The sequence below is a fragment of the Chrysoperla carnea genome, chromosome 3 (genome assembly GCF_905475395.1).
Source record: "Chrysoperla carnea chromosome 3, inChrCarn1.1, whole genome shotgun sequence".
In the NCBI taxonomy this organism is placed as follows: domain Eukaryota; kingdom Metazoa; phylum Arthropoda; class Insecta; order Neuroptera; family Chrysopidae; genus Chrysoperla; species Chrysoperla carnea.
Genome location: NC_058339.1, coordinates 76411233 through 76428957, shown reverse-complemented (window position 1 = coordinate 76428957; position 17725 = coordinate 76411233). Strand labels below are relative to the sequence as shown.

The 17725-nt window shown below is 29.9% G+C and overlaps 2 protein-coding genes across 2 annotated transcripts; both read left to right on the top strand.

Annotated features, from left to right (window-relative positions):
* Positions 1 to 1005: 1005 nt before the first annotated feature.
* On the top strand, positions 1006 to 9769 carry LOC123294774 (cGMP-dependent 3',5'-cyclic phosphodiesterase-like). Its single transcript, XM_044875915.1, has 12 exons — positions 1006 to 1187; positions 1265 to 1381; positions 2251 to 2492; positions 2583 to 2832; positions 2903 to 3089; positions 3584 to 3765; positions 4897 to 5210; positions 7284 to 7461; positions 8230 to 8361; positions 8589 to 8675; positions 8749 to 8921; positions 9245 to 9769. Exons 1-12 carry the CDS (start codon positions 1032 to 1034, stop codon positions 9411 to 9413), a joined length of 2187 nt encoding a protein of 728 aa, XP_044731850.1. The 5' UTR covers positions 1006 to 1031; the 3' UTR covers positions 9414 to 9769.
* Positions 9770 to 13121: 3352 nt separating this feature from the next.
* LOC123294773 (mRNA-decapping enzyme 1B) lies at positions 13122 to 15982 on the top strand. The gene has a single exon (XM_044875914.1). It carries the CDS (start codon positions 13150 to 13152, stop codon positions 14104 to 14106), a length of 957 nt encoding a protein of 318 aa, XP_044731849.1. The 5' UTR covers positions 13122 to 13149; the 3' UTR covers positions 14107 to 15982.
* The last annotated feature ends 1743 nt before the right edge of the window (positions 15983 to 17725 follow it).

Genomic DNA, 17725 nt, shown 5'->3' with positions numbered 1-17725 from the left:
ACCCAATTGACCTTTGTTGCTCATTTACGAACTGACCACACTTTTTACGTCATCAGCACGCTATAAAAATTTCATCTTGATATTTCTTTTCGTTTTTGAGTAATCGTGAAGACAGACGGACAGACGACAGACAAATAGACAACCAGAAATGAACCAATTAGGTGATTTTATGAACACTTATATCAAAATTTTGTTCATAGCATCAATATTTTTAAGCGTTACAAACTTGGGACAAAACTTAGTATACCTTGGTATATTTCATATACATGGTATAAAAACATTCGAATGTGGTATTAGCTACATGCTTAGCATAAATCAGTATTTGAATCCAAGTAACTTTTCACAATAATGTTCTTATGTTTACGATAGTTAAGAACGGTCAAACTAAGACACTCTGTAAGAGCACAATTATTGAACCAGAGTGTCATCTATAGTTTTAAACTCGAACTGCATTTAATGGAAAATATCAAAATGAACGTTACCATAAAGAATAACTTGGAATAACCCAAGTAGTTAAGATTTTAACCACCATTTTATGAAAGTTAAGAACCAAAATGATTGCCATCTGCCAAACAATTGATTTTATTTTCTAATATAAACAAATACTTTAACTGTCAAAACAGGCAAAACCAAAATAAATAAAAAACACGAAACTAAAAAAACACCGGCTAAATAAATATCATTTACAAAAGATCTGTTTGTTAACATTGTTTTATCTTCAAAAATGTTAATAAATTCACATAAAAATACATTAAATTTTAAAATAAAATTGAAAATTATCGTTTACAAATATGGTCAAATAGGCCATTACTACTAGTTTTTTTTATATTTGTAAATTAGAAATGAATATTCAAACCACATATTTTATTACGTCACAGAGAATGATTAATAAAATTAATTATTATTTTACAATTAAAATTTGAAACTTAAAAGATTAAACCACAAAATATTTTTTATCATCTATCTTATCATGATTTAAGAGAGATTTTTTTTTGAGTGTTTTTTTTTCGGAATTTTATCAGAATAGAAAAATGGCTCATTGTCCGACGCAATTAAATAATAATTCATGTGATTTACAATCTACATCGAATGCTTTTATTGCTAGTGATCCATTTGAAATACTTGATTTGTGCCAAAGTTTAACGGGGAATCATTCAGCTGCGTTAGAGATTAAACTTAATAAATATGTAGGTATCAATGAAACGGTTTATTTGGTTTTTTTTTTTTTTTGAGGTAGGTCATATGAACTGTTTTTGAATTTTAGTTTCAAAAGAAAACCGGTGCGGGAGTGGTGTTTCTTATTACAATATTATGTGAAACAGAAGAAGCTCTTGTACAAGCAGTTGGAGATCGTATTTTGGATCATGAAATGCGTTTTCCGGTAAAGTTTAATTAATTTTATTTATAATTAAATATATGGGCGTCACCTTCATTTGCCACAACAATTTATCCTTTGAACATAATTTCTCAATAACTATAAAATTCAAATTTCATTACCTACTTACGTCAACTAAGGATCCCATTGTTTGAATTTGTTTCCGTATCCGGCTGGAGCAATCAACTTAAGGTGGGAAATAGATTTGAAAATTTATCGAAACTTACATAGAAAAAACCATAATGTTCCAAGTATACTTATGCTCCCCTGCCTTTGAAATAGTCTTAAAAATTTTTTGGCGCCGATTTTAATAACAATTTTATCGATGTCTTGATTTAGTATCAGTTCGAAATTTTTATAAATTAAGTACTGAAATGTGATTCCAGGATGATTTTGGGTTAATCTGACTTGAGACAATTGATTTTTTATTCTTGATTAAAATATTTTTAAAGAAATTAATTTCTGGCTTCGATAATCAAAAAATCACGCGAAAAATTAAAAATTGTTATTCTTCATTAACTAAGATACAGTAAATACTTGTCAGGCGTCCTTTTTAGGTAAAAAATATCACGATATTGACAACAAATTGAAGAGAATAAAGGTTCCATCTTCAAATCTACTTCAGCCGAATTTCAAATCATGAAATTATTATTTCTTATCAGAAAAATTGATCAATCAAGAAAAAAAATTCTAAGAAAAGTAAATGGTTAAAGTAAAACGTTTACTCATCGTTAACAAAATTTAGGCTCTTTGTTTTATTAAATCCCTAGGGAATTTTACCATACTTGTCCTGTATTACACTCTTTTACAATTTTATTTTAGTACAGACTTCTGTAGTTTAGCATTTTTTTTATTAATTATAAAAAAATTTTCAGATTACAAGTAAATTATTCACTGAAATCGAACAATCATCGACGTCTGGTGAAATGCATTTACATCCAGAATTACGAACTCTGTTACGATATGTCGTACCAGAAACGTCCACGTATTTAACAGTACCTGTATTCCATCCAATCAGCAAAACAGTTTCATTATTGACTTGTATCGTGGATTATGATCCTAAAAAAGAGGATAATACAGAACAGCATTATACAAAATTGGTCGAGGAGACATTTAGGTATTATTTAGTGGTGTAACAACCCCAGCTTAAGAAAACGATTTAAAACAACTCAAAACCATTAAAATTTTAATAATTTTGAATTATTAGGTATTGTCTAACTACAATCTTAAATACACTGTCGTTTGAAGAAGAGCGTCGTTTAAAACGACAATGTCAATCGTTACTGGTAGTTGCACGAAAATTATTTTCACGTTTGGGTGACTTAAACGATTTATTACGAGAAATTATGTCCGAAGCACGACAATTAACGAAAGCAGAACGATGTTCGTTATTCTTATTGGATCCAGATCATGTACACTTGGTGGCAAAAGTTTTCGATGGTGTTTCACACACAGATGTTAATATCTTTTTATGAATACCATAAATTTCGGTTATTATTTTTACAAGATGTTTGGTTTTTTTTGTAGATGTGCAAAGAAGTGCGTATTGCAAAAGGTCAAGGTATTGCTGGACACGTGGCCGCAACTGGTAAAGTTTTTAATATTCGTGATGCATATCGACATCCATTATTTTTTAAAGGGATGGATGAAACAACTGGTTTTAAGACACGAAATATTTTGTGTTTTCCAATTCGTGACGAACAAGGAATAATAGGTAAAAATTATTCGTAAGAATATTAAATTGAAAATGCTTGGCTCTGCAGACAAGTTGAAGTAGTCTCAAAATTAGGATTTATCATATCAGAGAATGTTATTGGTCGGAAATGATGACGGGAATCTAAAAAATCTTCGTCAAGTCACAAAAATCAAGTTCTTTTGGCGACTAAACTAGTAATTCCTGAGCTGTCGGCGATAATCACCCCAAAATATTGAACTTCATACATGATTTCGGGCGATATTATAGAAAATACTCTTCTAATCGTTAAATGAACACAATTATTGTATTTTAGGAACCAAATTCAGTTTATTTGACCATTAAACAAGTATTTTCTAAGAAATTGCCTGAAATCGAACCGAGAAATAATGATTGGAAGCGTAATTTTTAAGATATTGTTAAAAATCACTTCCAAAGAGCGATTTTTCTGTTTCACTATTAGATTCTTTTTAAATTCAATGCTTTCTTTTTTTTATTAATAATATTTTTTCTAGGTGTTGCTCAACTTTGTAATAAAACTGATGGCCTTTATTTTGATGTATTCGATGAAGAAGTTGCACTAGCGTTTAGTATTTATTGTGGCATCTCACTAATGCATAGTTTAGTGTATAAGAAAATACAAGACGCTCAAGCGCGTAGTAAATTGTCAAATGAATTAATGATTTATCACATGAAGGTGAAAAGAAAGATTTATAAGTCTTATTTCATTTGCAGATTTAGAATCTTTTCAAGTCGTGAATTTGAATTTTTTTTATCAACGTTTTCAATAGAATAAAAACTCTGCATATGGTTTTCAATATCTTGATTACTGGGACATTTCGCAGGGCAAGACAGGCCAAATTGTGCATAACCACAAGTAGGCCATTCGACTGTGTTCGCTTGGAACTCACTAGAGTACATTTGAGAAGGGTGGAGGGACTCTTAACAGGACACTGTCGATTGAAATACTACCTTCATTTGTATCGAAGAGAATGAAACCTCCATACATGTTATAACCCGTAGGGCATTAGGTTTAGAACGTTTGGGCCCGTAAGCTTAGATCCATCTCAGGAAGGACACATAGGACCCCTTAGTCTTGGTGCTAAGGATCTATCGGCGGTGCTCCTTTTATGTATTATAATGGCTTTCAATCTGATAAAAGCTCCTCTGAAATGTATCCATTTGAAATAGGAGTAATAAATCAATTAAGATCTAGGATCTAGGTATCTATTTATTTTCTAAAAATGCAAATGAAATGAGTTTCATTATATAAACTGGAAAGCACTGACTCAAAATTTCAAACCATTTTAGTTTCAGTATTCATAATAAGTATTTATTGAAAGGAAAATAGTCACAGCGCTGGTCATCGGGGCGTAATCGAAGGAAGATTAAAAGATTATGTTACAGGCGTTATTTTACTTGCTGTAGGTAAATAATTGTTTACAGTATCAGCGTTCGTTATCAGGGAGAAATCAAAGGATAATGAAAATAGTTTATTTACAGGCGTTATTTTATTTGTTACAAGCTAGTTATTTTCGAGCGCTGTGGGCATTTTCCATTCATTTATGTCTGTGGTGTCTTGCATGTCCTCACCTTGCCTTGCCCTACTTTGCTAAAAAGGTAGTATTTTATAGACCATTCAAAGGCAACACTCCACTTCAGTTAACTTTGGTGAGGATACTCCGCGAGAGTATGGATGAAGGATTCCGTAATTCGACTTATTTAAGAGGCACCGTAACGAAGTTTGGAATTTTATGTCAATGTCTTCAAATCAATTATTTAAAAAAATTAGTAACCCTCCAATAACGTAACTGTTTTTCTATTCTAGGTTAGTAACAGTGATATAAAAAGAGTATTAAATTGTAAAAATGACCATGCGCATACAGATTTTAATACACTATGCTTTTCACCACGTGAAATTCCCGATGATGAAACAATATGTTATGTATTAAAAATGTATGAAACACTTGGTTTCATTGAAACATTTCATATAAAAAAAGAGATATTAATACGATTTATATTGCATGTACAAAAAGGATATCGTGATACACCGTATCATAATTGGTGGCATGCATTCACTGTTACACATTTTGCATATTTAGCAATTATTAATTTTGATTTAATACAGAATAAATATTTAACGTAGGTATCCTGACAATTTTTTTTTTAATTGCAAAGCGTTTCGAGCAAGATGTTAAAACTAAACATTTTTAGGCACCTAAAAATCGCTGTAATGTCAAAGTCAAGGCCGTTTTTAACCTTTTACGGATCCTTTGCGCATAAATAACACGAGCCTCCTTTTTTTGTAAAATTTCATTTGCCAATTAGATCGATAACACACTCCTTTTTCTATGCCCCCACATAGACATAGAAAAGTCATTACTGACATATAGAAAAGAGGCAGGCTCACTCTTTGTGTAAAAGTTATAGACGGTAGAAGATATAAGAACTATGTATATAAAATGTGTCCATCGAAAAGCAGCAAATAAGGGTGGCGTTGCTGTAGCAAAAGTGAAAGTTTTAAAAGAAGTATTCAAAGAAATAAGAGCAAGATAAAGATCTAAACAAGTTGTTAGAGAAGGATTGAGAAATTAATAGCAAACTCCTTTTGCTACACAAGCGCCATTCTAGTCCGTTTTAGAACTGTTATTTTAGACATTTTTTTTTTTTTAACTGCTATTTAAGATAGTTCTCCTTATCTTTATCCTTCATAGTAAGAATGAATGAAAAAATTGATGTGTTAAAAAAATATTTCATTTTTCTATCACGAAATAAATATATTAGCATTTAGTTTACCCTAGGCGAATTCATTTCTTTCAATGTTCAATTGAACCCAATTCAATTATATAAAACCGATAAAAGAAGCATAATACTAATACTTCATAAGTTTGGGGAATGTATTTAATACAAAGAATGATTTTTATGTGTACCGTTCGGGACTCCTGTGGACCGCGAAGCCTTTGACAAATGCCCAGTGGAAATGAGGAGCCTAGAAGCTAAATACTTTTAGGCAGCTAAAAATTGCAATAATGTCAAAGGGAATTAAGTTTGGGGAATGTATTTAATACAAAGAATGATTTTTATGTGTACCGTTCGGGACTCCTGTGGACCGCGGAGGTAACTTCCATACCAGTAGTGTAATAGATTTTAATTCCTTGACTTACAACTGAAACGGATATATGTTTTTACTTAAAAAAAGAAACTAAATACTTCGTATCAATTTTTTTAATAATTATTTTCATGGCATTAATCAAACAAAGAATAATTAAAATTTACTATGAAAAGTCGCACTATTTTAAGCTTGCACGAGGCCTTTTGTAAATGTTAAAGAAGAAACAATGATTTGAAATTCTGAAAAATATCATTTTACTTCATTTTTGAGAGTAAAATTGGCATATAATGAAAAATTTGTTTGTTCTATTCATTAGAAAAAATTTTATGAAACGCATGCGCAAGTATGTATTGCATAAAACCCCTTACGTGATAAGTCTTAGAAAATGATTCAATTTAAGATATTTCTATCGGAGCGAGAGAGAGTGCGACATATTAGAAAGAAAAATATTATACCAACGCTACGCTAAACGGTCAATTACATTCATTTGGGCTTAAATCTTGGGCACTACAAAAGTACATTTAACCCTTACGGAAGAATTGAAAAAATTTTTCAACGAAATAGCAGAAGTTATAGCGTCGATAGTGTTTCTTTTGCACCGAAGTACATTGCACGAAATAAATACAAACACATATGAACGAAATACAACATAAATGCGTCATATTTTTAAAATTAAACTCGCGCCTTACACTCACTCCATTATCCGATGCAAAAAGAACACTACTGACATCTTATTTTTGACAGCTCCCCTTATGTAGTCTCCAAGGCTCAGAACATCCCAATGTTACTTTCGGTAGTAGAAACGCGAACTAAAAATATTCCTAAACATTTTCTAAATAGAATGGATTCCCACCCTTCAGGAGTTAAATATCGACAACGTTTAACATTTATAGCTCATTGGAATATTTCTTGCAAAATGACTTAGTATCATGTGGTTTAAAATACCTTAATGTGAATATCGTTGAAATATCTTCAATGAGTCGATCTCTAGTTCTAAGACCTGTAAAAGAACATTTCAAATCATTTGTTTCATCTTTTATAAATGATCCAATTTAGTAATATTAAAATAATAAATTATACCTAATACACAAAAAAAAATTTAGGAATATAGAAGGACTTGCATTAATAACGTCATGCCTGTGTCATGATTTAGATCATAGAGGCACTAATAATTCATTCCAACAGAAATCTGAAAGTGTGTTAGCTAGTTTGTATAGTAGTGAAGGTTCAGTTATGGAACGGCATCATTTATCACAAGCAATATGTATATTAAATACGGAGGTAATTCAAAAATTATTTTTTGACGTGAGTTCTATACTTGGGGAGCTAGTGATTGAATTTCATGCAATATATTGTTAAGGTTATCGACCTCCAACGGAAGGTATTGGATATTCCAGCTAAAAGATACTGAAGTTTTAAATAGAAACCCACGCAACGGGAAATTTGTTTGACCATATATAGCTTATCAAATGGTCATAGTGTCCGACGAATTCCTCGCTACCTTTTTTCAGACCGATAGCTTAAATATGAAGTTATCAAGCTCATTTGAAAACGCAGCACTTTCGAAAAAAGTCGTAGAGAACAAGTTTGGTAGACTAACCAAAAGAAAACTACTCACGAAGTTTCAAGTATGTATTCATCATTTATAAAAAAGGGTACAGTCCTGTGGACTACATTATTTTGATAAGAAAACTGATATTTGATCTTAAATCAAATGAATTCGATAAAAATGATTTGCTTGACCCGACGCAAAACAAATTTGGTGGACAAAAAACAATTGTTTAATTGAAAAATCCAATAAAAAATAAAAATAAAATGATCTAACGGTACCTCAAACCAGAAAATGCAAATCAAATTTTGAAACAATTTTGACATAACAATTACGTTTGGTAGATTCGATCCTAGCAATCGGTACGTTACAAAATACGCAATGACTTATTCATAAACAAATCGACGCCTTCCGGTTTATCAGAGATCGATAATTTAACATGATATGAAATTTTTCACTTGCTTCCGAACCATAAGCTTTATCCAACATTTCAATTTTAGGGATGCAACATTTTAGACGGTTTACAAGGTCATGAATACAGTAAATTTTTAGATTTATTAAAATTAAATATATTGTCAACGGATTTAGCTCAGCATATGCGACAGTATACAAAACAAGAAGCTACGCTTTGTGTAAGTATTTTTATATTTTTAAGTTACTGAAAGTTATATTTTTTCTGAAAATCAACCCGGAAGGATGTGGGCAATGGCTCAAATTGACGTATTAGCCCTCTTTATTCGCTTGACAAGACCAATAAAGACAAAGATCGAATGCCCTAAATACACACCTGCCTCATTTCAATCTATAAATACAACAAGCAAATCTTGCTATAAATAATATGTTTTAAAATTTCTTTCAGAGTGGCTTTAATCCTGAAAATACTCAACAAAGATTATTATTATTAAGTCTTCTAATGACATGCTGTGATTTATGTGAGCAAACAAAGGTAAGGAAATTAATTTTTAGAATTCCATTCTTCATAAAATTTAACCTTTCTGAAATTTATACTTTCTTTTCAGGTTTGGTCTGTAACGAGAAATACGGCTGTACTCATATATGAAGAGTTCTTTTCACAAGGCGATTTAGAAAAATCAATGGGTAAAAATCCATCCGAACAGATGGATAGGGAAAAGGCTTCAATACCAGATCTTCAAATACAATTTATTAATTCAATTATTATTCCAGTTTATAGGTTTGTTTTCAATTATGTCTTGTCACAAGGATCAACAAGTTCTTTGAATATACCTTTTATTTTAAAAATTGATTACTTTTTTCGGACAGTATGTCAAAAAACTAATGTGATAAAATAAATAACAAATATCTTATATCTTTGTTCAACTTATTACTGTCTGTCCGAAACAATGGTGGAGACGCATGCGCTTAATGGGTAGTTAAAAGGCCTCAGAGAACTTGTTGAGCAAAACTACGAAACATTTAAATGCACAAGACATCAAATCTATTAAAGCCATGGATGAAGCAAAAAATCTTATCTAATTCAATATCTTTAATTTTTAGTTTACTCGCAAAATTATTTCCAAATGCGCAAATTTTAGTGGATCAAGCAATACAAAATCGTAATAATTGGGAACTAATCAAACCATTATTTGAAAATCAATCTAATCCATTAGAAGTATTGAAATCGCCACAAGTCGATGAAATTTGTAAACAAAATGATAGTAAATAACTCATTTTTATTTAGAATCATTATTTGATGCTTCTAGCAAAATGTATGTAACTAATATCAATGCATAGACTTGTATGTAAAATATAGACTGCTAACTTTATGCAGAATATTTAAACATCGAAATGTTGGATAATAGCGTCATGCAATAAACGAATATGCTACTAAATAAATACAAAAAGGACAATCTTTCATTTTTCTTCCAATTTTCGAAATTCGTGACGCATTAAACAAGTTGTATAGTCAATGAATATTGGTATTGGTCTTTCTAGCTAATAGACACTCTATCTATCATTATTAATAAGAACCCACATCTTCGATAAACAACCTGTTCAGAAGTTTTACACTCTTATTGTTTTTTTTAATTATCTAAATATTTATTTAAAAATTTCAAAAAAATGACATTTTTAACTGTCAAAAGCTAAAAAAAATATTTGACATAATAATAATTTTCAATTTTTGTTATTTTGTTTCTATGGTGAAAAAATATATTTAGACAAAAAAAAACTGCTATTTGATCTTGAATCAAGTTAATTTGATAAAAATGATTTACTTGGCTAGACATTATGACTATGCAATCTCGAATGTAAAACTTAATTATTAGTCTATTTTGTACAAGTCTATGTGTCAGTGTCAGTGTTAAAATATGAACAATTGAAACAAAAATTTTGGTCAATTATTAGTATAATTTTTACAGTCCCAGCTTGCATAAAGTTCGTTTACATTTATATTTTTGATATCTTAAGTGTAATATTATTTTAGTAAGATAGCAATATTCTATATTATGCGCAAAACATCGATTTTTGAAGTTCAAATGATTTAAATCCAGACCTATAGATCAATAAACTTTAAAGTTCTTATAATGGGAATTTGAAAAATGACACCATTTTTAATCTAATAGTAGAAGTTAAATACCCTCCCGAAAAATTTCACTAATTAATGTGGAATGTAACTTTGAAGTGGTTAAAATGGCGTAATTGTTTTTTTAAGGATGTAACCTCATGACGATGTTTGACGCTGGCTTTGAGCGTCAAATTATGGTTCCACCAAGCTGAAAAAAAAATTGTTGCGTTTGCGTCAAATTGTAAAAATGAGCGACAAAAAAGTTTATTAATATCGAAAGTCGATATATCGCATACTAAAAGTAATTTCCTATCCTCTTTTTCTTATAAAATACAAGGTAATGATAAATAAACAACTATATCCATAATGGTTGGTGCATGTGATTATCAATTGTAGATTTATTAGAGCCAACAATTTTAAATTGTTATATCTATTCGATAGTTGAATATAAATTTATTTAGCCTCAACTGTCAAAATCAATGCTGAGAAAAAAGGATAAACTATGTTGAGCTTGATGTGACGCTAAGTTTTTTTACAAGTGACAGCACGGCCTAAACTGAACAACGTGACTTAATTTGACGCTCAAACTCAGCGTCAAGCGCTAGAATGAAAATATACCTTAACTCTAACATAATCTCAAAGCGATAGAAAAAATTTATTCACTGACACTGATTTATGTAATTAATAAATTACTAATAAAGTAAAGGCTCACTAAATTATTTTAATAAATAAATGTTCATGTAGTAGCAATAATGGAATATCCTTATAAAAGACATATCTGTTGTGGTCTAAAGTGCTTATGACGATTTTAATTCTAGCATAGAACAATCTTAAATTGTTACAAATGAAAATCGACTTCATAAATTTGATTACAAATTGTACCCAACTCTGAGCGAATCAAAATCGTCATGAGTTCTTAAGATTATTGTCATATACTAAACATAACAAATAATAATAAAAAAAAAGTTACTAATTTTGTTATAATTTTATAAAAATCAAAATGGTGGTATTATTATAAGAGGTAGTAAGTAAAGATTGTTCAATTTAAAAGTATTATACGTAATGGGAGTGTATCATTTAAAACGTCATAATGCATCCCCACAAGGTATGCTAAAAGCTGCCTCCCTGAATAGCAAATACATCTTTAGGTCTTAATTTTTTTGTATTTTGAGGCCCTCCAATATCTTAACGTAGTTTTTGCAACCGCGGAGCTACTACCTTAAGTACCTTATCGTATCTCGACTCTTATTTTTTAAATCAATAACTGTTTCTTTGATTAGAAATTCAAAACGTTTTATATGATACACCATATACAATAATTATTTATAAAAAGTGTTTAGTTAAAATGCAGTGATTGATTATTAAAAGTATCAGTATTTAAATTTTGATTATTAATCAGTTGTTATTTTATTTTTATAGGTGTATATTTTTTTTTTGAATAAGCTAGTCATTTTAAGTAACAATTCTTTTAAGTACAAAATAAAGTATACTAATTGTCTATATACACTTATCTCATTGTTTGTTTTATTTTAAAAGATGGCAATCCTAACATTATAAAATTTTTAAGTAAATGTAGATCGATAATACAATACCTCAAAAAAGTCTGATGTCAGTCATTTGTCTCTAACAACCAACAAAAATTTCTTCATCGTCCTCCAAACCAAAACGAACAGAAAACAAGTGAAATTTACAAAATTTAAAAAACCCCCGACGAATTTTTCGGGTACGGAACTCTAAACTCGCACTTTAAACATATCTAAGAACACTCTCCATTAATTACCATTTTTTTAGAGCCTTCTCCAAACTGAACCGATTTTGAGGATTATGATCTATTTTGTAGTTGTTCCGGGTACAGAATCCTAAACTGGCACTTGAAACATAGCTAAGAACATTCTTCATTAAATTACCTTTCCAACCAAACAAAATCCATCCGTTTAGGCGCTACGATGCCACAGACTGTAACATGAACGAAATTATTTTTTTCTCTATCATAATTTCCTCAAATCGCAACTGAAAATCGTAACACATGGTTGGTTCAGGGTCAATTGTTTATTTTGGTCAATAAGAGTGGTTGAATACTAATATATTTAGGTTTTTAAATAACTAGTGTAAATGTAAATTAAGTTATTTCCGTAATAGGAACTTTTATTTTAATAGTATTGAGGCATTATTTATTATTATTCAGGTATTGCGAGTAGGTTTTTATTACAGCTATATGCGAGCGCAGCGAGCTTCACTCCACACACCGAATCTCCAGGCAGGCCAAAGGCCCGGTCGTTACGCAGTTATTCCAAAGTTTTAAGTTTTCACTTCCGTCGACAGAACTCTTCTATCGGGCATTTATCAAATTTTATAAAATTTACTAGATACTTCTCATCTATTTCTATGAACCCATAAAATTATAGTTCCGCGCCAAAATAATAAAATCGACGAAATTGTGAACAAAAGGAGGATAGTGACGGCATGAAGAAGTGAAGGATGGTTATAACACAATAAAAGAGACTATATCAGTAATGATATATTCTCTGACAATAATCTTTGTATTTAAAATTTTTTAAGTTGCCTAGCGAAGCGGGTAGTTCACAGCTAGTTTCAAAATAAATCCGTTATTTTGATAATTGATACACTTCTTCATGGTTATGAGCAATGAGAGGAGTGAATTGAGAATTCATCAATCTTTGGAAATAACAAAAAATTAATTTTTTTTTTTCAAAAGTGAGCCAAATAAATAAAAGTTAACGTTATTCGAAGACAAAATTAATTAAATAAAATTGGAGAATAATTTTTTGCATTAAAAACTACTAGGTTAGTGATGTTTACAAACAGTTGGTGTTAACTGTTATCTGTTTTGAGTTTGAGTTGATGTATATAACTTCACAGCTGACAAAGTATCGAAATGGCTGACATTTCAGAATTGCGTATGAATGTTACGGCTTTAAAACGTGTAGATCCATATGTTAAAGATATTATTGATACGGCATCGCACGTGGCATTATATTCATTTAATCGTGAAGAAAATAAATGGGAAAAAACAGAAATTGAGGGTGCATTATTTGTATACAATCGTAATGGACAACCTCAAAACAGTATAATTATTATGAATAGATTGAATACAAACAATTTAGTTGAACCGGTTGTACAAAAATTAGATTTACAATTACAAGCACCGTTTTTATTATATCGAAATTCACGATTTCGTATTTACGGCATATGGTTTTACGATAAAGAAGAGTGCGTTCGAATTGCATCGTTATTAGAAAAATTAATTGAGGAAGTGCCACGAATTGAAACAAAAACAATGTCAACTCCTCAACAAGGTGTCGATATCTTTGGTATGTTAACGAAAGCGCAAGAGGATTTTAAAAATTCATCAACAAAACCTGTCCCACCAGATGTTACATCGCAAAGTGTTATGGATTTCTTTGCAAAAGCGAGTGGGGGCACCGGTAAAAGTGAACCATTATTCCAACAGATATTTAATAATCCCGCGCATAGTGTTGAGCATATTGAGAAACAAGTTCGGGCAGCCACTCCAGCGGACGCTGTAGAAGATTCGGTACAAGCTAGTGTGAATTTAATTGAAAGTGGCGTTGCAAGGTTACAAACATCTCCGGAACAACCGTTGACACCGAGTATTCGACAAAATTCAACAGCACCAGCTTTAATGCCACCAACTATGTTTACTACAGTGGCATCAGCTGTTACAAATCGATCGTCGGTCGATCCCCCGCCAGAACCGTTAACTAGGAATCAATTTCATCAAGCTTTTATTTATATGTTAAGAAATGATCCAGATTTTGTTACAAAATTACATGAAGCTTATGTTAAGTCGTTTTCAGAACTTGTTTCATAAACAGTTTTTGGGGGCTTAGGCCTGTTTTTGGTGTGTAATTTTAACTTAAAAATATGACTGGACTGATGTGGTGTTAATTTTGTTTGTTTTCAAAAAATTATTTCTAAACTTTGTAAATAGGAAATAAAATTTTGTTTTATATAATACAAGACTGTTTCTGAATATATGCGGCATAAGGGGAATTAATTGTAAAGGACCATTTTTAGCCAATTCTGAGTTCTAAGCTAAGTTTGATACAAAAATTTCTCCCAAGATTGAAATAATATGCTTATCGTTAATATCTACGACTCTAAAAGAAATTTCATTTTCTCATTCACGAAAGAATATTAAAAATCATTCCCTATATTTTATCGCATCTATTTAGAAACGTTTTTAACAGGGTTGTCCCAAATTTATTGTAGCATAATATCAAAGTTTGATTTTTTTTGGCTTTAAAAATTACGAATTTCAAGAATATTTTGTAGTTGGGAATACTTTAGAAGCGGGGCCTATTTAAATTAGAATGCTATTTAACAATAGGCACAATATGTACTAGGTGTGTCAGGGTTTATCCTGGCAGAAATATTTTTTATAAATTTTTACATTTTTAATAATTACAAGTATTTTGCACTTTTGTGGAAATTAATTTGTAAGAGACCATTTTATTGCAAATTTTATCTATTTTCAGGAAAATTATTGTGGCAGCTCTTATTGTGGCAGGAAGGTCTGTCACACCGATTTTTAATATATAAATCCAATAAAATTTTACTCTGTTCGCGGATATACTTTTTTTTTTAATCGTTTGTTTTGAGTTCTAATTCGAAACATCTCGGTGTGACAACTCAAAACTTGACCAAAATGTCTGTCACACCAATAAAAAATAAAAAATTAACCCTGGCACACCTAGTCCATGTTGTACCTATCGTTAAATAATAGTGATTTATGCCACGGGCTCCAGGGCTATTAAGAAACCGTACGAAACACGTTCATAGTAAAAACTTTAATTTGGAACAAAAAAACCGAACTAAACTAACGTTGCAAAATTTTTTATGAAACTTGACGAATCAAGACTTGGGAGGGGTGTCAAAACTGTCTGGTCTCCAGCATGAGAGTTAAAGTAATGAATACAAGTTTTCTAGGGCTGGATTTCCCCTTCAAAAATACAATTTTATTTAATAGGTTTTATAATTCTTGGAATATTACGACATAATAAAATTTAAAAAATCGCATAGAATTCTGAAATTCGTAACATGTAACATCTTTAAATTTTTTAAGCTATTATAGGTTTGTGATTATTTTTTTGTAAAGTTTTACATATTTGAGATTTTTTTTTGTTTTTATATCAAGTTTAGAAAGTTGTAAATCTTGAAAATGTATTTTAACTTGTTTTCGGCTGTTTTTTATAATAAACACCAAAGAATTTTATTTTGAATTCGTCTTTACTTCGATGTTGATTCGATAACTGATAAAAAATATCCTAAAATTATCGTTTAAATCCATATTCTGATTTCTTCAAGGGGCTATCCAAAAAATATGCCCCATGCCGTTATGTTTTCTTTATAAACCGCCATAGCTCTTCCTGCTCGCTTTTTAACGATTAGTTTTTATATTGGTGAAAATTTTTTTCAAAATGAAATAAATACTAAAAATTTTATATACTGGCTTTGTGAAATCTTTAAAAAATATGTTGCTTTACAAACCTTTAATAGCTTCTTTTTAAATTTTGATTTATGTTAAAAAACGGGGACAATGTAACAGCTCATAAGAGTTAGAAGGAAATAACTAAAAGATTTAATTGTCAATAGATACGGATATTTGACGACTAGATGCCTAATTTATAAGATATTGCTTAAAATTGCAAAATATCAGGAGATATTCCAGAAATAATAAATTTGTTTTTTTGAAGCTATTTGAGAGTTAAATTTCTCAAAAAATGATTCTTTGTGTTGGATTTTGGAGACGATATTTTAAAAAATATTCGTTTTGAAAGAGTTTTCTTTTTTTTTTTTTTAAATAAATAATTCTAATTCTTTTGAGCTACCTTAACAATTTTTTGTTTTTAATAATTATAAGTGTACAAAAATAATTCTAATTAAAAAAAATAAAAATGGCTGCTCAAATTGATATTAAAGGGCAGTCTCATGGATGTAAAATTTATTTTTCCTTTATTGAAAATCGTTTGTTAATTTTTAAATAACAATTCATTGCATTATAGTATAAGAGACGATATTAGATAGGAAATTTTATTGATTTTTAAATACTTTTATGATACGGTTTTTTCAGTTATACCATTATTTTTGTATAAATTATGTTTCTTCTGATACCAATTTCGATTGGTTAACAGTTTGGTGTAGATCTGTTCATACCATATGAACAGATAAGTCAGTATAAGTAACTACACCGATCTGTTAACCAATCAAAATTGGTATTAAACAAAGATAATTTAATTACGAAAATAATGGTATAGATTAGTCTCGAAAAAACCGTTCATGCAGAAAATTGATTAAAATTAATTTAATTAAAAATATCGACGAACACTTTTCGAAAAAAAAACTCTGATAGGAGTGTTTAAAAATCAATAAAATTTCATAAAAAATATGTCTCATCTGGTTATCAGATGGGTGAAGATCGACCTTATATCGTCGCTTAGACCATAACAAATAGTTCAATCATAATACGATTTTAGGGTCCAACATTTTTGAGGTGCCACAAATGCCAAAGCAATTAAAAAAAACAGAACTTTGCGTTTGATGATTTTTTCTTCACATTTAAAATCTATTCTTTGAGATATCGAAAAGTTCTGGAGAAAAAAATTTTTAAAATCAGCTCTTTTTGACGTAATGTGATTGGACTTAAACAGAAATCCTAATTATATAAATTATTACCGATCTAACAAAGACAGAAAACATACATAATTGAATGTTTATATTTAAAACTCACAGAAATAAATATATTAAAAGATGTGCGTACTGACTTAAGCATTTTACGGTGAACAATATGATACATACACATGAGAAATCGTTTTTCAAAACATGTCGCGTTCTACAGAGTATTCTTCTACCCTCATATTTTCGCATAAATTCCCGAGGATGAAAGTCCAATTCAAGGTTACTGTGTACTAAAGGAACTTAACGTATTCCATTTGTTTATGATAAAATATTTAAGTCAGTAATCATCTTAACAGTTAAAAAATATTATTAAATAAATTAGATTATATTATAGGTGAATTTAAAAGAAATGGAAATAATTGTGTTTTAAAATGAATTTTATTTTGAAAAGTTATGGCGCAGTTGAATAAAAAAGTTGCGTAGATCAAAAGAAAAAGTTCCTTAATGAAATAACATTATTTTTTCAAAAAATTCATTTTTCCTCACAATTACAAATCAAAACAGCATCCAGAAAATTGTTAAATGTATATAAAAAAAAATTGAATGTTAAAAAAACAAAATATATTTTTTATTTCTTTGAAAGGAAAAGTAATAATACGGTTCTTTTATCGACCCAATCAATTGAAACCGACTTTTGCGCAGTTGTTTCCGGCATAATGATGATTTTTATTATTATTACGCCATGAAACTGTTCAAACAAGGGCTACAATTGAGGGAAATAAATATAGCTCATTGATTGAAGCTTTTCTTTG